Source organism: Denticeps clupeoides, chromosome 1, assembly GCF_900700375.1.
Source record: "Denticeps clupeoides chromosome 1, fDenClu1.1, whole genome shotgun sequence".
In the NCBI taxonomy this organism is placed as follows: Eukaryota; Metazoa; Chordata; class Actinopteri; order Clupeiformes; family Denticipitidae; genus Denticeps; species Denticeps clupeoides.
In genome coordinates, this window is record NC_041707.1 from 38,019,242 (window position 1) to 38,043,319 (window position 24,078).

The 24,078-nt window shown below is 44.7% G+C and overlaps 1 protein-coding gene and 1 pseudogene across 9 annotated transcripts in view; both read right to left on the reverse strand.

Moving 5' to 3' along the window:
* Positions 1-148: 148 nt before the first annotated feature.
* On the reverse strand, positions 149-7,343 carry LOC114785848 (E3 ubiquitin-protein ligase TRIM39-like; annotated as a pseudogene).
* A 1,258-nt stretch (positions 7,344-8,601) lies between these two features.
* The window catches only part of mark2b (MAP/microtubule affinity-regulating kinase 2b), a 31,923-nt gene continuing 16,446 nt past the window's right edge, over positions 8,602-24,078 (reverse strand). For 4 of the 9 annotated variants that reach the window (XM_028995185.1, XM_028995157.1, XM_028995219.1 and 1 more), the window contains 12 exons: positions 22,208-22,444; positions 21,126-21,245; positions 20,785-20,884; positions 20,215-20,327; positions 19,965-20,100; positions 19,736-19,875; positions 19,204-19,292; positions 17,850-18,005; positions 16,851-16,895; positions 14,589-14,850; positions 13,406-13,432; positions 10,132-10,348 (listed from right to left, as the gene is read on the reverse strand). In XM_028995185.1, the coding sequence (XP_028851018.1) occupies positions 10,277-10,348; positions 13,406-13,432; positions 14,589-14,850; positions 16,851-16,895; positions 17,850-18,005; positions 19,204-19,292; positions 19,736-19,875; positions 19,965-20,100; positions 20,215-20,327; positions 20,785-20,884; positions 21,126-21,245; positions 22,208-22,444 (1,497 nt within the window). In that variant the 3' untranslated portion in view covers positions 10,132-10,276. Of the gene's footprint in view, positions 10,349-11,315; positions 11,355-13,405; positions 13,433-14,588; positions 14,851-16,850; positions 16,896-17,849; positions 18,006-19,203; positions 19,293-19,735; positions 19,876-19,964; positions 20,101-20,214; positions 20,328-20,784; positions 20,885-21,125; positions 21,246-22,207; positions 22,445-24,078 lie in introns of all 9 variants that reach the window. The other 5 variants (XM_028995192.1, XM_028995230.1, XM_028995202.1 and 2 more) reach the window with 5 other exon arrangements.

Genomic DNA, 24,078 nt, shown 5'->3' on the forward strand with positions numbered 1-24,078 from the left:
TTTGAGAAAACGGCTTGTGAGTAATAAAGTAAAGTTATAAGTTATAACAAGATGACTCAAGGAGTCATTTTTTATTCACCCGCCTTTATACAGAACGGTAATCAGATTCAGTAGCATGCAACTCTTATTACAGCTACATGAACATGGACATGAATCTACATGACGCTTTAAATACGTGTAGCCAGGGAACCACCCCAGGGCAGCGGTAAATGGGTAATGAGGTACAGTGGCCAGGCACAGAGACACGCAGCTGTGAACAATTAAGTGCAGTGTTTAAAACAGGCAGAGTCACGACCAGCTAAGCAAAAAGACTGCCTGGGTCCGGGAGTAGAGACGGTGGGGAACAAACGGCAAAGAGCGAAAACACTGCAGCGTGGCGTATTGTGCTGGGTACAGATTGTGTATGTTGTATTCTTTGTATTTTTATGTTTTTCAGTTTATATTTTAATGTACGTAATTAAAGGTTTTTCTTACGGGAACTAACATTTTTATATCCTTTTTCTGATGGTTGCGGTAAAGCTGCTGTTAAAGCCCCCACCTTCTGGGGCTTCTTTCCCAAAGAGAGGAGGACTGGTGGGCTATCAATTGCTTCATATTCCTTAAACACAGAGGCCAATATCCATCCTCTGGGCTCAGTGTAAGTTCTCCTTTCCTGTTAATTGACTCTCTGGCCACCCCTAAATTCCAGGCAGTCTTTCCCCTGACCTCCACCTCATAGTAGAATCTTTCCCAGGAGACAGGGATACGGATCAAACATCTCTGGAACATCTCCATGTGTCACTTGTTTCCCATCAGCAGACTGTAGATGTTTATCTAGTGCTGTCTTTGTTTTTGGACAAGGACATGTTAAAAGACAGATATTTCAATTCAAAGTGGATCATCCCTCCACAAATATGAATTAATATATGCACAGATGAAGTTATCTGTGTGTAAATCCAAAGTGTAAAAACAGCGTTACGTCCCCTGTCCTCCGTTCACCTGCTTTCTTTATGTGACCATTCTTCCATTCTCTAATAGAATTAATTGTGCTGTAAAACACTTTTACAAGAAAATACAGTTCAAAACTCCCATTCTAACCAAAAAGAAATATATATATGATCTTAATATGAGAGCGCATACCTTGTGTGTAGAAATGAAGTGAACTTCTTCAGTGCCAGTTCAGTTTAATTTTTCAGTCATGCCCCTCCTTCAAATGCTTATATGTCACATATATGCCCACACCTTGTACAGGTGTGAGGGAAATGTTAAAGCAAAGTGTTTTAATGTAAAAGAAAATGTGCTTCTTTTATGTGCTTCTCATCCTAAGCCTGCAAAAAACTGTCTCATCTGTGACAGTTTTATTTCTGAGGAATGTGTGAGATCGTGCTCTATGCTGGTACCAACAGGTACAAAGATAAACATCAGTGCTTCACTGACCATATATATATACACGTCACTGTGTTCAGACCTTTGGTGATTCGGTTAGCGAGGCTTCCCATGCGCGCATGTAAATAAAGCCTGACTAAAAACTGTCACAGACTGTCCTCAGACGCTCGGTGATGGAAATAACTTCCACGACACAGGTAAAGGTAAACTATTTGTTCAAGACCAGTTTAAATACCAGTTTCAGTTGGGTGACGATGAGTAACCTCCAAAAATGATGCTCCTCCTACCACTTGCCTTAATACATTAATTTTACTGACCACATCATTAACTAAATCTGGATTAATGTTCAAACAATCATACAAAATCGTAACATAATCTTAATCACAAATATTAATCCTACATGTTACTTTATGGTTCGATTTGTAGAAGGGCAAGTTGTTCTTAGAACATTTTGAAAGCAGTGTGTGTGAGTGTGAGTTTGTGTTGGGTGATGTGCTGAGCATGTCATTATTATCATGTCATTGAATTGTGTGGCATTTAACACTATGTTATATAACATTATGATTCAAAGCCACATAACTGGGAAACTTTGTCATAGTCAGAAGCAAGACCAAGCACCAGCCAGGAGCCCACAGGTCCACAGTGGGGAGGGAGGATTACTCACTGAGTGAATATTATTAGAAATAATATAATGAAGAATATGGTGTAGACCTGCTCTGCATGAAAAGAGCCCTGAGATGCTAGATGATGCCGCACAACATTAATGAAACTGACCAGACATGATCAGATGGAGATTTGTGCTGAGAATTGTGAGCCAGGAGCCAGAATCGATGAGGGGACTCCTCTGTTATTATGGAAGGAAGAAGTGAGTGTGTGAACATACAAAAAATAATCCCATATTAATTACCTTGTTATCTATTTATTACACAACTGCTGAAAGACCACAAGTTCCGTCTCCCGATACCAAGGGGGTGAAGTGCAGCAGGGCAAGTGTAGTGAAGGTGAAATAATTGTCATTGTGAAACACTGCAGCACAGCACACGGTGATACAACGAAACGCGTCCTCTGCTGTGCATGCCCAGAAGAGAAACAGACACAATGAAAAGCCTTCCATTTGTATTCAAGGTCTTAGTGTGGCAGCCAAAAATGCAAGACATGTCAAATATGTCAAATTGAGACTCGGCGAGGCCTTTGGCCTCTGCACAATAGTAAACTGTACTTTTTAAACTCTGAACCCGATTTGTGGGCAGCCATTACGACCTACCTAAATAAACAATATGTCATTAGTTAATAACTAATGTGGTGGAAATTCTGCCGTCCGGGGAGCTGCAATAAAGGAAGTCAACTGAATTGATTATCCAAGTTTATTTTACCGCGCGCAAGGGGACTCACAAGAGAACTCCCCCCTGCTTGATTACAGTTCACAAGCATTTATACATCTGGGGTGTACAAGGTCGAAAAGCAAGCTCGCACCACTTTGGACAGTGGCGCCCATCAACGTCACAGAACCTTTCTTTTATCAGTTTATGTCTAGTTTTTGCGTCAAACTTTTGCATCAACAAGGTCAGACCTAAGATACACAGTTGTCTTCTGACTGTTCCATGACCAAAGGTGAAACACGTGGAGAGTCTGGCCTACTAAATTTCGTGGAGTGTCTGGGCCTACTAAATTTTCCTTCCACACTAACATAACGGATAAGATGGCCTCCAGGCTCTTGATTTTCTGACCAGAATCAGATTCATATTGTCACTTCACCAGTGTAACCCATCGTGGGAGTCGTACATTCTGCACGACAGTCGGGATGACCTGAATCGGGATCCAGAGTCATGTCCACTGTAGTGAATGAAGAGAATTAAGATTAAAGTGGGAAACAAAGCAGATTTTCTGAAAAACTTTGTGAAGATGAAGATTGAAAAGACATAAAATAAATACCTGCATGACGTCTGAACTTGTTCAGTTCTGTGGAAACAAACATAATTTTTAATATCAGTTTATCCCAGATTAAGAACAGAAAGTTGAACTGTGACACGCTAATGATGTTCATCATTTTACTCCAATCCCAGGGGGACAGACTGGTTTAAATTTCCCTCACTGGTGTCTCTTTTTACTGGTTCCAGTATGTTGGACTTTTCAGGTCCCACTTCATTCCTTCAAAACCAGATGCCACTCATGTTTTTTTTATTATTATTATTATTATTATTATCAGTTATCAGTTACCATTTTAGTAGCACCAGTCTTCTTGCTATACGAGTGGCGAATGATTGAGGGAAAGATCCTGACGTGCAACCCCAAAAATTTCAGTTACACCAGAGGCATCTAATGGAGTTTGTAAAACCTCAGTAAGAACTGAAATTATTGCCTTCCAGAAACTACGAAGCGAGGGACACGAACAAAACTTATGAGCGAGTGTGGCTGTTTGATTACGGTTTCAATACGGTATAGAGGGCAGTGATTGGCCTAGCGGATAAGGAAACAGACCCCTAATCGGAAGGTTGCCGGTTCGAACCCTGAAGCCACTGAGGTGCCATTAAGCAAATACAGTCCACACACACTGCTCCCCGGTCGCCATGTTACGGTGGACCAGATTCTCACACGCTAAGCCGCCAGTACGAGCTGCGGACCTCCGTAAAGTCTGCAGCCTGCGCTGATTCTCTCATGACTGCTGCATTCTATTCCGTATAAAAATAAATAATGACATATTTTAGTCTTTATTAATAAATCTGAGACACTGTGACTGTATGTAATTACTTTATGATTGTTGCTTATGCCAGAACCGTGAATCACAACATTTACATTTACATCACAACTTGTTGTCCTGCATAATTCTGTGGGTCTCAGAGCATTTCTATCTAAATGTCTACAGAAACAGAGAAACCATCATGTCAATCATCTACCAACACACAACATGTCTGAGCCGCTCCTCAAAAACTCTCTACAGACGCTTCACATGTAGTTCGGGTCGCGCCACACCTGAGGAAGACCGGCATAAGACGCCAGGATAACCAAGTTTGTGACCGAGTCCCAGATCATAAATTAAGTCTGATCATTACTCACGTAGCGCTGGGATCTTCTCCATCTGATTCCTGAATAAGGTCTCCAGCTTCAGATATGGATCGATCCTTACCGTCTCCACACTCAGAGGAGGATGGATGCTGACATCAGCCCAGTTCTTGGTGTGTGGAGGGCTGCACAGTGTTGGGTAAATCTACAGTAGAGCAGGAGAGAGGAGAAACCCCTCAGCATGGGGAGTGTTGTCCTGTGATGTAGAAGAGAGAGAGAGATGCTGACCTGTAGGAGGTGGAGGTAATCCTCAATGTGTGAGATCTTCTCCAGCTCACTGTTCCTCCTCTGGAGCTCTGTGATCTCCTGCTGCAGATCTTTAATCAGCCCTTCAGCCTGCCTCTCTGCAGCTCTCTGCTCCTCCTCCATCACCTCCAGCAGCTCAGCCTGGCTTCTCTCAATGGAGCGCAGCACAGCAGTGAAGACCTCCACACTGGCTGAGATCTCCTCCTCTGTGCTTTTCTATAAGACAAGAAGTTTGTTGTGTGCTTCACAGCTCAGATGAAGTATTTTCATTATAGAAACTTATTCAGCAGTAAAAACATAAACAGGCTTGAGGGTCAAACTTCTCTAAGACACAAACCAAGACAGATGAGCAACATGGACTGGACACAATGGAGACAATGAAATTAGCACTTAGAGACAGGGAGATAGATGACAATGTGGCGCCACCTGGTGGTTCAAAGGCACCAGAACATGACATCATAAATTGGACCATAAAGAACATTTGAAAATGTGATTATATCTCCACATTGTGGTGTGGACATGATGTTCTTATAAAAGTGTTTTAATAAACGATTTGAAATGATTTGACCGTTTAATTTGGTTTCAAGCTGGTAGAGAGATTAGAACAATACGGTACCGATGGTCTAAGAGTAGAACCTGAGCTACAAGATGCACACAAAAACATGAAAGGAACGGGAACAGCAGCTCGCCTCTCTCACTGATCCATCAGAGGAGCATCAAAACCACAGAATTTTGTAAAACTCTTCTGTCTAAAAAGCAACACAAAACTCCAGACACAGGAAGTCGTTAATGTTTACATTATTGCACTGACATCTCCATCCTGCAGACCAGGGTTCTTAAACTCTGGACCTTGAATCCAAGTGTAGGCCTTGTTTTCACTTCGTCCAGGTAGTTACTGATTTTGATTGGACACAGAAGCTTCACACCTCACTCACACGTAGAAGAAGGCTGGGAAATCGTGAGGAGAAGAACCCTGCTGTAGACCCTGACATAAACCAGAACTGATACATGGTGAAACATCATCATGATCGACTATTCTCACCTTCACCTTCCTCTGTGTCATCAGATGGGACTGTGTAAAATAAAGTTGTCAACACCAGTGTTGAGGTAGAACAAATCATGGGTTTCAGATGAAGATCTCACCTTCTTCTCTCCACACTCCTCCTCTACAGGAACAGTGTTGGAACTCTCAGCAGAGTTTCAGAGAGCAGCTCACACAATGTAACCAAATGGTCAGTTAACAAACCAATTCAAACAGAAGAGCCGAGTATGTTGTTCTCCACACTTCTCTACAGGAACAGTGTTGTGATGTTTGTGGTTGGATTCAGTACAGAACTGACACACACACGTCTGGTCGTCTCTACAGAAGAACTGCAGGGGTCTCTCATGTTTCTTACATATATAGTCCTCCAGGTTCTCCACAGGGTCCATCACTTTGTGTTTCTTCAGATTTGGGGTCACCATGTGAGGCTCCAGGTGAGTTTTACACACAAGAGCAGACAGGAAACTGCTGGAGGAAGCGAAGATGTTTTATAAACAGTTATTGTCCATTTGCATAAAATATTTAGTCACTGTGAGAGGCTGTAGAACTTCATTCATTCTGTTCATTCTTATAAGTCTTTGTCCTGCTCATATTTATTATGCTGTATAATCTCTGATTTCATTTGGATCTTTACTTTTAGTTGGGTTCAGTTTTAAATCATTTTCTTTAAGTAAATCAGGAGCCTCAGGGATGATCCCCATCAACAATCTTTTCAGGAACTTTACACCCTGACAAGGCAGATCTACTGCCCCTCACACCTGAATCCTCAAATGAACATGTTCTTCTATTTGCATGAAATAAATAAATCAATAACAAATACCTGTGCACACAGAGGAGTTGAATTCTGTCTGCTTTTATCTTCTAAACTCCTCCCTTGTTTTGAGCTAACGGTTGATAAATGTATTGTAATATAAAGCAACAACATTTGATTAATCATCTTCATTACAGGTATTAAAAAAACACTAATAAAAATTCCGTTTTAATAAGAGACTCAGTTCAACACTAGAGAGCAGCGTGGTATTAAAAGCTTTAAATTTAATTCACAGCAGCTTTATGAATCGCTCCTGTAGACGTGAATCTCCTGTTTTCTGGTTTATCCTGGTTTTTTCACCCTGCATTCTAGACAAAAAATAAAAATATTTAATTTTTAGGTAAAACTCTTTTATTTAAAGGGGAAAATATAACATAAAAAAACAAATGTTGATTTGATTTTGCAAACATATGAACCTGGTTTTCATAGCATGAATTCACCCGGAAAACTGTATGATATTATAGTGTAATAATAGAAACTAACACAAACAAAAACAGGAAATCTGGCTCGGCAGCCGAGAACACAGCTTAGAAAACATAAAACAAGGACATGGCGCCACCTGGTGGCCAAGGGGACCCAGTCTCACAGAAATTACTCTAAAATGAGTCTCCAAATGACAAAAGCTGGACGTTCACTGACTAGAATGCTGTGCTAGTGACATTATCTACATGCGAATTGAATGAGAGACCTGAATCAATGACGACACCTTTACTTCATAACAAAAATCGGGACCAGAAAAGAGTCGATTAAGACTTCTGTTTCCCTAATTAAGTATACACTTCGGATACGCTCCTCTAACTCGGCTATTTTCCCCGTCATTTCGACTAGTCGCCTCACTACTGACGGAGCTCGTCAAGCTGTACATTTCACATACTGCACATGGGATTAGCGAGGCAGCCATAATTTACGTTTTGGTGAATTTGGGTGATTAATTCCGAGGTAATTCAGGAAGTCCTCGGAAGTAATACCAGCTCGCGCCAAACACACCAAACAGTGCAGCACCGGAAACGGAAACGACAGAACAGCACAGCAATCATTCAATTCGCATGTAGATAATGTCGCTAGGATAGCATTCTTTCACCTTAGAAATATTGCCAAAATAAGAAATTTCATTTCAATGCATGATGCAGAAAAGTTACATCAAGGTTGTCTGGATGCTCTAGTAGGTGCATGAGTAAATCACCCCAGTCTTACAATCACTGCACTGGTTATCCATCAAATTTAGGATGGACTATAAAATCCTACTTTTGACCTATAAAGCTGTAAATGATCTCGTCCCGCACGTGAACTTTTGGCGGGGTCACTACTGGTACCCAAAGTACAGAAGGTCACAGCTGGGAGCAGATCCTTCTCCTATAGAGCTCCGCAGTTGTGGAACGGCCTGCCTGTCAGTGTCCGGGACTCAGACGCAGTCTCAGTGTTTAAATCTATATTCTCTGGCTTTATATTAAAGTCCCAGACACTCATTTCACTTCTCTTTGACGCGGTGTCAATTATAAAGTCCAGTTTATCACACAGTCCCCCTGTCAGACACAGACCTAGTTAGGCTGTCCTAGTTAGGGTACCGGGCCACTGTAGCACCAATATACTACTATTACCACATATTTTCGCATCCTTTGTGGGCCTCTCTCTCAAAAATGTGACACTTCTGTCCGTCTGCGACGGTCGTACAGTGCCACCGTCTGCCGCTACTTCTGTTTGTTTTCTCTGAACTTATCCAACCCTACAACTATAGGACTTATTATTAGTTTTTCATCCTTTCATTCCTATTGTACAAACCATCACCAGCCAATTTGCAGGCTCACTCTACCCAGGAAGGGGGTCCCTCTCTGTATCACTCCTTCCCATGTTTCTTCCAACCTTTTTTTCTCTCTCCTAGAGTTTTTTTGTGTGGAGTTTTTCCTTGTGTGCAGAAGGGTCAAGTGTGGGGGGTGTCAACTGTAGGGCCTGTCAAAGCCCATTGCGACATACTGTATGTGATTTTTGGGTTATAAGAAATAAATGTTGTTGTTGATCTTGTTCTTTGAACCTCGCAGCTACACTTGACAGCAGAGTAAAAGCCAGAACAGACTCCAGGTTAATTCAGTTCGGTTTTTATTTCTATCGATCATTGTTTCTTTTCACAAGGAAATGACATGTTTTGAATTTTCTCCCCCATCTCTTTTCCCTCCCTTACCCCTATTTGTGTTTCTCACAGAAATTACAGACATGAAAAACTAAAGTAAAAGATCGACCCTGCAGTAAAAATAACATTAATAAGAACAATAATAATATAATAATAATAATGGGATTCCCAGCACCAGCAGACAATGAGCATCTGAGAACAAAAACAAGAACCGAAAGATCATCTGAACATATTCAGGTGTGCACAGGTTTCCCCAAACTGCTGACTGACAGGTCATGTGACCCAAAACCCTCCCACCACGCACGTACACACACACACACACACACACACACACACACACGCAACTGTGTTTCAGTCCCTGTCAGTCTGCACTAATGCCAGATACTTGAAAATTAATAAATTGAATCAATTAATCAATAAAAACTAAATAAAATAACCATAAGATATGAGCAGTAGTCATGTGATCTAATATTCAGGATTGGTTCTTTGTGGTCTTCTCACTACTCAGATAATCACTTTATTATAGATGTCAGACCCACGCACACAGGCACACGTCTCAGATAAAAAGTACAGTGAAATGTGACGTACATGTAATAATAAGAATTTAATGCTGATGAGAGCAGCCCTGTTTGTGGACGGGCTGAATGTTGGGGGTCAGGGGTCAGCGTTTGGTCTAGACTGTGGACAGGAGGCAGCAGATCTCTGAAACACCAGTCTGTTGTACCTGTAGTGAGCCGCTGCAGCCACAACGGGGGAAAGAAGGGAGGAGGAATGCAGACACTTGTGGATTTGTTTTTTTCCTGAAAACATTTTCTAATATATTGAGCCCACCACGACCAGAAGATATAAAATAATCATGTAGTAGTCACAATAATGACAATAATGACAGTACATTTTTAGACTTTTTTTTTTTTTTCCCCTCATGTTTTTCTGTGAAGAAAAAAAAAACAACAGAAGTGATATTAAAATCCAGTGCAGCAGTCTTGTGGAAACTCTTCACCCCCCAAAAAACAAGAAAAACAAAAGAGCAGGGAGGAAAGTAAAGGCAAACGGAGTGATAACCTGGTAAATTAATGAGAAAAAAAAAATAGTGTCATTTTTATATCTACCAGGGACCTCCCATCATCCTCCTCTTCTCTACAGAAAACCAGACTCTTCCTCTCTCAGCCGTTTTCTAAGCCCTGCTTACACCTCCACCCCAGCGCGTCCTTCACACAGGCCCACACAGACGCTCCATCACAGCTTCAGCTCATTGGCGACCTTGGAGGCGATGTTCTTGAAGGCGATCGAAGTGCCCGATATCCTCTTGAAGCGCACGCCATTGAGGGAGAGGCGGGGCAGCTTGCACACCTCCATCTCCCACTGGACAAAGTCGTCCCGAGCGGGGTTCCCCGCCATGCACAGCAGCATGTAGCGCTCGCGCAGCTCGTACTCGCAGCTGTTGGCGTCCAGAACCTTCCGGATCTCCTTCATCATCTCGCCGGGCTCCATGGAGGACGTGGTCTTCATGCTCCAGGTGAAGCGCAGTGATCGAGGCTTGGACTGGTCCCTCTGGGAGGACGGGGGCACAGAAATCGGAGGGGGCGTCCCTCCAGCAGGGGACGAGGACAGCGTGTCTTTGTTCTCATCACCCCCAGAGCCCAGAGTCCCTCCTCCACCAGACTTCTCCGACTTGTCCACTGCACTGCTCAGCATGGACCTGCAAGGATGGGGTGATGGTGAGGAGGACAGATTGGAAGAGAGACAGTCAGAGAGAAGAATGAGGAGGAAGAGGAGGCAGATGATGGGAGAAGGGGGGAAATTTGGGTTAAATTCAGAAAACAAGTTGAGGTAGGGCAGTGGGATAAATAGATGAGGAAGGGACAATGATTGAGTGATAAAGAACAGATAAAAACACATTTTTCTGCTCTTGTGCGAAGACTGAAAATTGACACTTCTCAGCAGCTGATGGTGCAATGGAGAAAACTTTAAAATGTTTATGTGGATTTTGCATTTCCTTATTTAGTGTGGTGTCTAGAATAGAATCTCCACAGTGGACTTTGAAAGCTGGGGCTGACTGGAGAACTTGAAAGGACATCCGCATTAGTGGTGGGTGGATAATCACAATATGTATGATGTAATTAAATGACAATGAACTGAAATACAAAATTATTCATTACTGTCCCATCCCTAAATCATGACTTCCTTAATTCAACCATCCTCCATATGAAATAATCGTGAATTGCAATTGCAACCAAACTGTTTCTTTAAATGCTTAGAACTTCTATATCTAATCCTGTGTCCTTCAGATACTGTGAGTGTCCCAATCTGAGAAGGAGGGACGTCCTTCGCACCAGAGCAGAAAACTTCTCAGCCTCTACCAGGGGGTTTGAGGTTTCAGGAAAGTAAATGAACTTGACATCCACTCACTCTACATTTGGCTGTGGTTGCTCCCAGAGAAAACTACATTTAAACCACACCCACTCACACACACACCTCTGAGACAATTAGGACCCAGAGCTCCACACAATCATACATAAAGCCGACAAGGCCATGATCCCATGTTTTCAGACCGATATTTTGATGGACCAATCAGCACCAAATTATAATCCTTTCCCAGCCAATCACGGCTTCACTTTCTGATCAAGTCCGATTCAGCAGTTAGTTTGGTTGAGATATGTTCTCACCTGCTCCCTTCTTCCTGTCCCTCGGCCTCATACGGGCTCCTTGAGAGAAATCGGCACAAGTTTAGTACCTGAACTAACGTACCGCCACCAGTTAATGAAGGGAGGATTCTAGAAGTTTCTAAACCCCCTTCCCTCCTGCAAACCACCCGCAATCCATTCCACTTTCTCCCAGAAGCACCTCCAGTCCAAATAAACCCGTTCTCGTATTTCTGAGACAAGAGTCTGAGCATCTCAGGCATCATAAAGGCCTGAACCCTCATTGTGTTTCTCAAATGAACCCAAATCAAGGGGTGGACTGGAAACGGGACAAATGGACTAGAATGAAAGAAAGAGGAGTGGAACTGGGATCAAATAGAGAACGGGAGGATGGAAGGGTGGATGAGGAACCAGGGTGCCAGTAAGCGGCAGATACAAACCCGTCACCACAGCCTGACCTGCCCTGTAACAACCACACGATACATCACACGATACACATGAACAGAGCCACTTTGGGGGCGGAAAGGAAGAGGTGGATCCGCCCAGGCAACGCAGGGAGACACAGACGGACAGAAGAGTCACATTTTCGAGAGAGAGAGAGAGGCCCACAAAGGATGCGAAAGGAGGACGCTTAACACGCCATGTTTCAAAATGGCCTGTTTTCAAGGTGCTATCGAAGATGTTGGATGAGAATCAGAAACCAGAGGTAAACAGAGGAGGAGGAGGAGGCAGAGAGGATCTTGTGCTCAGTGTTGTCTGATTGGCTGTTTTTTATTCTTTGTATTTGATACTTTGGAATAAATTGCTTGTCCAGAATACATCATGTTTAGTAGCAGCAGCAGCAGATCATTTAGGCAGTTCTCTGTGTTTTGGATCAAAAACCGACAGTGCATGTGAAGCGACTGTGGTGTCTGCATCTGTCAATCACCAACACGAGCTCCTCCCACTTTATAGTGTGTTTATAAAACCGTCATTAACGGTCAGATGATCAAAACATCACTAAAGATTAGAAAAACACACACAGTGTATGCAGCAAGCCTGTCATAAAAAAAAACTGAAACAAGGTTAGAACAGAACATACAAAACAGATACAAAACAGGGTCTAAGTTCATAAAAAAAAGGAACAACAACACACTGTGTCCCACTTCGTTCAAGTTCCCAAAACGGGATAAAAATTTACGGAAATCTGTTTAATCGTATCTTTGATCCTACCGTAATCCTGTACATACAAACCACACAAGCTCAGTGCTATGAAAAAAAGATTGTTTTCTTAAAAAAAAAAAAAAAAGGTTTCATTGATATATTCAGGACAACTAAATGAGGCAAATAGCTCAACATAAAATTGTAAAAGTACATTTAAATAAATAATAAATAACAAAATATTCGCAGATAAAACAAATGCATGTGGTCTGTGCACAGGAATATTTGGGACGAATGTCCCCCAAAATAAATTCGTAATAATTTGTGTAATCATGCTCCTGTACACCGCTGTTGTACAACAGTAAACCATTTTACACCTCCCCTGTGGCGCAGCCTAGGCCTTGTGTGCTGGGCTTTTCAGGCAGTAGGAAGGTTTTTGGTGCTGCAGTGGAGTTAGTCCAGCCACAGATGGTGCAGCGGTTACAGCTGCCGTGTTAGAAAACCAGTCACAATCGTTCCTCCATCACCTCCACCCATCCATCCCTCTCTCCAGCTTCATCTCCCCCTTTATTGCCATATTGGGAAATGTCGGACTCAAACGCAGGGGCAGGAGAGCGGGAGAACTTCACATGGTCTTCACGTGAAGTATCTACTGTACGCGGGTGCGGTCACCAAATTAGCCGGATGAGACAAATGGAAAGGTGGAGGGGGGAACAGGATTGGTGGATGGATGGAAGGAAGGAAAAATATGAGTGATGCTGAGATTAGGGTGTAATGGAGGAGTGGTGAGGGAGATGGGGAGTTAGTAACAGCCAAACCATGTCACACAAAACCACGGCAAATAAATACAGCCAACCATGGAAACAGGAGGGCTCAAAAAGCTTAAAAGGGGGGGACGGGATAAAGGCAAAAAATACCGAAAGTATAAAACAAAAGAGGTTTCAAAGTGGGGGTTGTCATTTTAGGTTGCCTACCTTCTGGGAAACCTGAGTGAGAGATTTCTAAAGAAAACGTAAAGTAAAAAAAAAAAAAAGGGATAAAAATGTATGTGTAAAACGCACAAAACCCCATACAGAATGATTTTATCAAAGTGACACAAAACTGATTTGTCAAATTATGCTAAAAACAAATTAGCGATTTAATACTGTACATTTCTACTAATTTCATATATTTATATGTAAACTGCATATTTATTCTGGTGTTGCTTTTTAACCGCATTTTTAACCTGTGCAACTATGTGATGCTGATCAGGCCTGATGGGATATGTTTTTACCAAAACTCCACGCCATTGACACTTCCTTTATCTTAATGTAGCAGATGTCGGGTTTTCCATTTGATGACGTGACAGTGTTCAGCGCTGATGAAACTCGCCTGAAGTGACCTTCTCACCCCTCTCCTCTCTTTACCTCCACCTCCAGCGCGTGGCCGTGCGAAGGTGGGGCTCTACTGCGATCATGCCACGGCGTGCCTGTATTTATAGAGCAGTCGCAGGGCAAAACCGCCGCGGTCGCCATGGTTACTGTCACTACGGCCGCGCGGGGAGAACACGGAGGCGTTCGGCGTTCTCGCACGCTGAACAACTCAGGGTGATGAGGGGGAACGGAGGCATGCGTGCGCGGGGGCACTTACACAGGCGCGCACACCTCGGCCCCGCCCACAAACGTAGACATGACATCACTCTGCGCTGTGCTGAGTGGCGTGTGTAGGAGCTACTATATAAAGACACCGGGAACATATCAGCGTGTGTGTGTAGCACACGCAAAGCTGGACGGCGACGCCTTGAGTTGCCAGACAGGAAGCCGTGATATGAGGATGTGTCACGCCTCTCTGTCTCTTCCTTTTTTCTCCTGCCCCTTCCTAACTTGCTAAATTGGACAGTAGCATCTGGGTTTTTTTTTTCTATTCATTAATTTGGATAGGCAGAACTTCATATTTGCGTTTTAAATATATTTTTGGTTTCATCATTGCTGAAAATTCAATCAAATTGTCTGGGAAGGATGTTCATTCACACAGTCGGTACTTGGCAGGGGTGGAAGGCTTAAGTTAATTCAATTCAATTCTGAAATTCTATTTATATGAGCCGATGGGGTTCCGCCTTCTGTGCATGAAGGAATTCCAGGGGATTATGTTGGAGTGGTCCTGACCTGACTCACTCACCTGCGTACAAACTTGGACGTGAACTTGCTGAAGATGCCGGAAGCCGCCGGCCGCCTCTGCTGGCTGTTGCCGTGGGACAGCGAGGGCGAGGCCGGCGTGCCCGGGTAGGAGCCCTGCTGGTCCCGGGCGCCCCGCTGCTGCCCGGCGTGGAACGTGCTGCGGCTGGCCACCCCCCGGGGGAAGTTGGTTCGGTCTATCGCCATGGCGCTGCTGATGTTCTGGGCTGAGGGGGAGGCGCCGGGGGGGCCGCTGGTTAGGGCCACTTCACATGTTCCAAGAAAAGAAAAAGGACAGTGTGAGATACATGGTTTTAGAGATGAACCTGATTCAAATGAACTTTTTCTCGACCATTTGAAGTCACTGACGTTAATGCTTCCCTTCGCAGCGCCCTGCAGGAATGAGGTTCGAGCGCATTTTTAATCCCATGGATGTAAAACACATTTAAAGAAGGAGTCCTGGGGCTCTTTCCTGATGTGCAGAAAATGCCTAAACATGACCTCTGATTGGACACGATTCTAACAAAAGCAAAATGTATTTCACCATGCTGCATCATGGGTAAATAAAACAGAACGGATTAGAACTGAGATTTAGAACTTGGGGCTGAGCAGGGAGACTGTGAAATTATATTATAAGTCACGTGACCAGGACAAAGACAGCAACAGATCATTTATGGAATTTGGGTAAAATAAAAAACAGTATTATAATGGAGCAATTAAACACATGCAATGTACATTGCGATGTGTTTCGATGCAAAAATGCTACAGGAACGTTTTTACTTTACTACAGTTCTTATTGTAGACCACGTGGCAGAGGCACGTTCAGCCAACAAGAACCAACCTGCCAGGATCAGCCAACCACTAACTTAACCACCCGCGCTAATCACCCATGACCACCCCGGTCACGTAAAACACGCAGATGAACAATGGCTTCATGTGTGCAGCTGGTCTAATGAGAGCAGAATATGCATGGGCCACTGTGTTCCGCTTTCTCGTGGCTACACCACCCCCCCCAAAAAAAAGAAAACATACTTCTCCACTCTTAACCGCAAACACGAGCCTTGAAATAAAAAAAAGAGGGAAGTGAACCTCATATTTCACATTCTGCTTCCTCTCTGGAGGCAACGGACCCCGGAATATAACTTACCTTCGGAGCATGGAAACATTACCATTCGGTAGGATCCTTACATCCCTTGAACACCATAGCAAAGGCTGCTGGGTTCAAATCAGGACACACTTGGCGAAAGAAACGCCACGTCAGAGGGGACCGTGTTTGTGGAGGGGTGGGGGCGGGGGGGGGCATCACTACTACTCCAGTGACTCACAAGGACACGTGCGTCACGGTACGGCGGGGGTTTTGAAGGGGGTTACTGGAAACTATACCTGAACAGGCAGCGTCATGGAGCGTTACAAGGTGGCCACGGTTGCCACAGCAACGAGCTAAAAGCCAGTCTACACACAGCCAGAGGTGTAAAGCCCGATTTGACTGCGACTTTCAATGCCTTGATGATCGATGCATCGCGATGGGCCCTATCAATTTTTCCACATTACTTTGAAGTTATGTCTTCCGAACTCCTACCAGGAGCGGCGCTGTACTCAGATCAGGCCACCCACAGTCACTGCCGGCACAAACCAACAAGCAACGTCATTATGATGTATTCGGTTGTGTTCTGCACTGAATCGATACAGAATAGTCCACGTCTGCATCGTGATGCATCGATTACGAAATTCATTTCAACACCCCCACGCACAGCACACATCTAAAAGGCAAACCCTGTTAGGCGTGGCTCAACTTCAAGCCCCTGTCTCTGTGAAAAGCTGAGATACGCAACGGGGGGGGGAACTTTCCACAGAGGCAGGAGCCACTGCACTGCACTACACCGCACTCATGGTGTAAGAGGAAGTCAAAAGCTGCACATACCTGTACAGGTATACGTAACATAGACACACTGGCCACTTTATTAGAAACGCATGCTGGAGACTGGACACTGGCTGGATATGATTGGATGGCGGTAGGTTGGCGGGGCCTTTTTTTTTTTTGAGGAGACTGTACTGTACTTAGTGTATTTTTGACGAGTCTGTATAATTACAGAGGCGGGACAAGAGACGTTCCTAATCAAGTGGCAGGTGAATATATGCCCTGTGCACAGAGGAGCTGGCTCACGTAAAGACCAGGTTACGGGAATTCAGGGTGGGTCACACAGGGAGCAGGCCTGTCAGTCTGGAAGAGGGTGGGGGGGGGGAAAGGTGCACAACAAGGTTGTACCTTCGGTCAAGCGTCCCCAACCAGGTTCTGAAGAGGCCGAGCGCACTGCATGCAACAGACCAGGTCTTGAGACACATTCATCACAACACTTCATGCCGGTCAGTGCAGCAGTGACATGGGGAATAAAAATTCTGTGAAAAGGGTTCTGAAATGCACACTTTCCAAGGGTTCGCTCCACATACACACACACACACGCACACACACACACACAGCTAGTGCCTGAAGATGCACATTGCAGGTTTGTGGTACATTCAGGAGGAAGAGTTACTGGTAGGCTGGGTGTGAAAGGCACTTTCTACAACTGGGCAATTGTTATTCACCAGCTAAACAGTTATTGTGGCCAGAGGTATGGTGGGGGAGGGTCACAAAGCTAAAAGTTGTCCCAGGGTAACTTCCATTTCAAAATATCATACATTTCCTGAATCTGAATTAGATAGATAAATTAGTATATAACTAAATGTAAGAACAATACATGTAATGATACCAAGTATCAAGTATTTGTTCATAGATTAATCGATTTGTGGGTTTAAAAAAATATTTCTTTATGAATAACAGTTCCGACATTCATGAAGAAAATCTATGAATCTTTCCAACGTTTTTAGAAAGCATTTTACAAATGAAACAGCATAATAATAAACAATGAATCGATTAGTATAATTATAATAATCAATTATAAAAATTGTCCGTCGGGAAGAGGTTTGTTATTGCAAAATTGAAAAAATGAGGGCTTTTCTTTTTTTTCTTTAAAAAGAATCAAAAGAATTTCCATCCCAAAAACTTAATTTTCAGATATTTTGCATTTTATGTTTAAGAAATATAGTCCCAGACCTAGAAATGACTAAGTATCTAATTGATCCTTTGAATTATGAGCAGTTGAAACAGGCCTCTTCATCTCTCCATTGAAGTGAGAGAGTGAGTGAGGGTGTGTATATGCAAGTTAGAGTTTGTGTGTGTGTGTGTGAGAGAGTGTATGGGTGGGTGCATGGGAGAAAGACTTGCCTGGGGCGCTGCTGTGTGTACAGGTCAGTGGGACAGGGGTGAGCTGAGGTGGACAGGGACTTGTGATGTCGGGAACGTGAGGAAGAGGAGGATGAGGAGGAGGAGAGCACGGCAGCTGCCGAGGCTGTGGAGGCACGGGACCCAGGGGTGCTCAGGCTGATGGGCAGAACACACACAACACACACAGACACACAACACACATACATGTGTATGTGTGTGAGAAGGAAGCAGGGCAATGAGAAAACAAAACAGCAACCGCACAATAAGAAGCTACACAATAAACACACATTTCAGATGGCAGTAGGGGAGGATGCAGGAAATAAAAGTGGCTTGGCACCGCAAATATACACAGAGAGAGACAGCGGCAAGTGGTACGGTGACCAGCGGAGAGAGCACAGGGTCAAACAGTCCTGATCTCATGGACACACACACACACACACACACACAGAGAACTAAGCAGGATTAGGCCAGCGTGTGGTGGAGAAATAACATTCTGCGAGGCAGAGAGGAGTAAAGCCCATTAGAGGCCGACTTCAGAAACTCACAGCTGAGATAATGAGTCCATTTTCCATCAAAGGCCAAACTAACCCTTTTAAAACACACACACACACAGTCCACAAAGGCAAATAGTAAAACTCAACGACAAGCACGGACACGACACACACAGACATTAGAGAGTTTGAGAAAGTTGGAGGCAATGGGAGTGGAAAAAGTAGTCAAGTGAACATTAAAAAAGATGCACTCGCTCCAGGACTCAACCCCGCCTTGCAACTTTGTTCAGTCACCTTCAGCAAAATCAGGTCAGGTGGCATCAAAATTAAATGCAGAAAATGTGAGAGTCGCGTTCTTGTTTTTTTTTTTTAAGATAAAATGAAATTATAGGTTTGCGACAATCCCCTCCCAAAAAATTTTACAAAATCCTCGAGGGGGCTGCAGAAAAGAAGGCAGATGGAGATACAGACTTGCCACGATGCTGCAGCATTTACACTGAGCACAACAAGCCAGATGAGCGGCATGCGAAGGATCCATTCCCGGTGACTTCTGCTCAGTTTTTCAAGAAAACAAATTTTTTTACAAATTCACATGGCAATCCCATGAGCGGAAATCACCGGAAAGCCCCGGGCTGATAAGTGGTCACATGACACCACTGAGGCGGGTAGGGGACTGGTGTGTCTGCCCATCTGCAGCCGAGCACTCGGCCGGCCCGGGGACGAGAGCGGCAGGTCGTGTAAGTTCAGTGTAAGGTCAGTGTAAGGTCAGGAATGCACAAACAGAAATGTTAAGCGCGCGCGCGTGTTTTATCTGACCGAGAGACGGGTGGCTGGGAGCTGGCGTCACCGTCCGCGATACGTACCTGTCCTTGCCGTTGTGGACCCCCAGCGTGGATCTCTCGGCAAGTGGGGAGTTTCTGCTGCGACTCGTGCCAGTAGACAAGATGGAGTTCTGGGGACAGTGGAGCGAAGAAACTCATTTCCACTCCAAGGGTATCGGTTACCGACACTTCGCAATTCATTTTAATCATTTCGCAGTTCATTCACTTCATTTTATAGTTTTTACGTTTTTTTTTGTCTGTAAAAACCACCGTAATTTATCCACTTACCATTTGTCATTGTACAGATACGGACGTTTCCGTATCTGTACGAAGGCACACGTGCATTTTTATTTTGATAAAAACCCCTTGTCTGCAAGTCGCCCGCATGTGTCCGTCTTTTCCCAACAAGACCATATCTACTTCCATGAAATCACATGAAAGTGGCTACTCTAGTAGTTGTTTAGTAGTTGGTACAGATGGTTGTTGTAGTTGTTTTACTCGTTATTTACTCGAATTATTTGTTCTGACAACGCCGACACACACACAGTTGAAGCAGCTTGTTATCCACACCCACCGTGGAGGGGGTGGAGCTCTTCTTGCGGTCGCCGGGGATGATGGGACTGGGTGGAACTTTGGCCGAGCTGTTGGAGCCTTTCCTGCCGGAATCCTCAGAGCTGCGCTTGTTGTCCTCCTGAGGTCGTTTAGTGTACGAGACTGAGAAAGAGGGACAGGGACATGCATGAGCTAATTGGCAGGTCGACGGTGAAGGAGGCATCAGAGCCAAATGGAAATGGGCAACCAACCCTGATCTGTCGCCCTCCGGGGCTTCTGATTGGACGAGACACTCCGTTGTACTTTGTGAGGAGGTGACGAGGCATTGCTGTTGGTGAGGTCACTTCCTTGTCGGGGTTTAATGGACATGTTGCCACTCTCATCCAGCTGTGAGAGGGAGGTGTGAACGTCAGGATTCCACAGAAAGTAGTGTGTGTGTGTGTGTGTGTGTGAGTGAGAGAGAGAGAGAGAGAGAGAGAGAGAGAGAGAGAGAGCACATACCTCTGAGTTTCTGTAGTCCAGTAGTAAGTAGGTCGCCATGACCTCATTGTATTTTTGGTTGACTAGAGAGTCCTGGATCTCCTCCTGGGAGTATCCCATCTGAAGCATAATGTCTAAAAGAAGGAAGGAGCATGTCAGCACACGCACGCACAAGCGAATCCTAGCTTCTCTTAAGGCATCCAGACCTCCTGAAGCTAAGCAGGTCAGAATCATCTCAGGTTTGAGACCTCAAACTGGAAAAAAAAAATTCTAACTGGGCCCGTCTTGCTGATTTAGTAGAAAAATCGACTCTCCGAGGCCCTTTAAAAATTTGTCTCTGGATTCCAATAACCCAGTTTCTAAAGGTTCGACCGCCCTCCTCACACATAAAGTGCATTACATTGCTGCTCAGCTAGCTCCAGGTTTTGCCAGCTATACAAGTTTTTCCTCACAGAGAGGCAGGGCAGGCGGGCGTGGGCGCCAGTGAAAGAGCAACGAGAGCATATGTGGTCCACCAGGGTTCGTACAGAACGTCTGTGAATTCCTCTACCACAGAGACTTGGGCTTTCAACCGCACGTTATAACACAAACCTGTCCTCTTGGGGTCCTTGTAGTCGGGCTGGGGTTCAATGTACGGCTTCAGCTCCTCCTCCTCGTGGCCCACGTTCATCCAGCGATCCTTCATGATCTGCTGCTGGTGAGAAGGGGAGAGAAGAGAAGAGAGAGGAACGGAACATAAAAATAAACGTGTGATTAAATCGGTGGTGCTAGGTGTGTGAAGGTATTCTGTGCCGCATGTAATAACGGGAGAAAACTATTTAACATTTTTGAAAGCAATAACCTTGCAACCAGCAGACGTGCCACAGAGCGAGACGGTGTACCCGGCTTACTTCCTGTAAAAACGTCCACGGGCGTTTTTAAGGACCACCCACCTCCAGACTGCCCCTCTTGGTGGGGTTGAGGATGAGGAACTTCTTCAGCAGGTTCTCGCAGTCGGTGGACATGTAGAAGGGGATCCGGTATTTGCCCCTCAACACACGTTCCCGCAGCTCCTGCAGAAGGGGAGAATTCAGTAGCCATCATGGACTGATCGGTATGGAGTATGGATCAGTATTATAGGGGTGTTGAAATGAATCTCATTATCGATGCATCGCTGCAGTGCAGAACATAATCGTTTACATCCAGGCTTATATTTACGCTGTATGGTGGTAGTTATATGTTCATATATGGTATAAATATGGTAATATAATATATTGTTTGCAAATGTATTACTATCTATGTTTAACAAAACAGGTACCACTCAGAATTGGCCCCGCCAGGGGCGACCAAAGGAGTCGAGAGCACGTGGCTCAGCGTCATATCCAGAGGTTGTCTTTTGAAAACAGACGTATGAGTGCAGTAAGCATTGCTGCAGAGGCTGAAGGGGTCAGCGGTCAGCCTGTCAGACTCAGACCATACGCCACACGCTGGCAGGAATTGACGGCAAGAAAACATCGCATGCGTTATTAGACGCCATCCGAATGCGCAGCAGGCCGAACGCTGGACGCATTAAGCACCTTAAGCACCTCGTCTTGTCCTGTTCGAAATACCCAACACATCCTCTTACAAGCATCCTACATGATGCTGTGCAGTTATGTCCCGTCCGACCTGTTCATTGTACAGAAAAGTTCAACTTTTCTCCTATAGAGATACCCTGTACTGCATTTAAGCTTCAGTTTTAGTTGGTATACTTTAGTTTAGTGTGTATATTTTTCTTTTATGGGGGGTTCAATACACGGTATACTGTGTACACTGTTGTACTGACAATAAACCAATGTTGAATCCCGAATCTTGATTGATTGATAATCGATACATTGATAATTGTAATAGTGTCAAATCGTAAGGTTCACGCCTGTAATAAATTATGCAATGTGCAACTTCTGAAAAGCACTTGGTCGGGTCCAGAGTCTTACTTTTATTAATTAACGTTCCTTAACATGCTGCAGGCTGCACATGAAATGTCGGTCTCTTCTACCTTAAGGTTCTGTCCATCAAAGGGCAGCGAGCCGCTGACTAGCGTGTACAGGATGACCCCCAGGCTCCAGACGTCCACTTCGGGACCATCGTACTTCTTTCCCTGGAAGAGCTCGGGGGCGGCGTACGGCGGGCTGCCGCAGAACGTGTCCAGCTTGTTGCCCACGGTGAACTCGTTGCTGAAGCCGAAGTCGGCGATCTTGATGTTCATATCGGCGTCAAGGAGGAGGTTCTCAGCCTGACGGACAGACAGAGGGCAGGGGTGTTGACTCTAGCGTCTAGGACCGGCAAAACGCGGATCGTTTCGGCATCGTCTGCTCTCCCGTCTCATTTTTCTCTAATGCGTGCAGTTAATAAAAACTTTTTAATGAGTAGTATCGGCTCTGGATGTGATGTGGAGGTGCCCTGGTCTGCTCCAGCCAAACGTTTCTCTCTCATCTCCGCGATGCAGGAAGGCCACGTTGCTTAGCAACAGACGGCAGTTGCTGACTCCCATCTCCCCGCCGTGGTAAATATCAGCGGCGCGACACCGCTGAACCTCCACGGCACACAGAGCTCTGCCCTCACCTCAGAGATGCCTGCAGTGTGTCTCAGCGTGCGGAATCGTTTTTATACCATAGTGAGGACCAAATAAGAAAAATGCTTGAAAAAAATGGGTTCATCTACGTTCAGGGTTTTAATTAGGCTGTATGGTAGTTACACATTTATAATATGTTCAAAATATGGAAATATAATATGTTTTGCAAATGTATTGCTATCTGGGATTAACAGGAGGTTCAACAGCTGTTTAACAGAACAGGTTCCACTCAGAAAAGGCCTCGCCATGGTCGACCAAAAAGCTGAGAGCACGTGGCTCAGCGTCGTTTCCAGAGGTTGTCATTGGAAAACTGACGTATGAGGGGGTCAGGGGTCAGCCTGTCAGGCTCAGACCATATGCCACACACCGCATCGAGTTGATCTGCCATCCCAGAAGGAAGCCTCTCCTAAAGCTAATGCAGAAGAATGCCAGCAAACAGTTTGCTGAAGATAAGGAGAGTAAGGACACGGATACAAGATTGGTCCAGAAAGCTTTTTGGACACCTGTGAAATATCCTTCTCGTACGCCAAAGGTAAAGTTCCACTTGTAATATTGACTGTATTGAACGCGTGTTGGATTTAGTATGTTTTTTTTTTTTTTAAACAGCTGGAATCATGTGAAGCGAGCATGGCTCCCACATTCAAGCACAGGAGATACAATATCGGCACAAATGGGGCAGTGGTGGCCTAGTGGTTAAGGAAGCGGACCCGTAATCAGAAGGTTGCTGGTTTGAATCCCAATCCGCCAAGGCGCCACTGAGGTGCCACTGAGCAAAGCACCGTCCCCACACACTGCTGCCCACTGCTCACTCAGGGTGATGGGTTAAATGCAGAGGGCAAATTTCACTGTGTGCACTGTGTGCTGTGCTGCTGTGTATCACGTGTGACAATCACTTCCACTTTCACTTTTTTCACTTTCACAAAAGTTAAGGCAACTGGCTTTAAGTCCTCTCAACTTCACGCCAATGCCACAACTACGTCAGTGTAAAGTTGAGACATTTACATTTACGGCATTTGGCAGACGCCCTTATCCAGTGCGACTTACAACGTGCTTTCAAGTTACCATCGATGAAGAGATCAATTCCGGTTCACTAGGACCCCAACTATGAATACATCTATTTAATTCACTCTGTTGTAGATTCTGTACACAAAGTTTGACAACAAGAAAATTACAATTTAATCTAAATATTCTTTAAAGAGGAAGGTCTTGAGCTGCCGTGTGAAGGTGCTCAGTGGCTGAGCTGTTCTGACCTCGAGGGGAAGTTCATTCCACCACCGAGGGGCCAAGACGGAGAA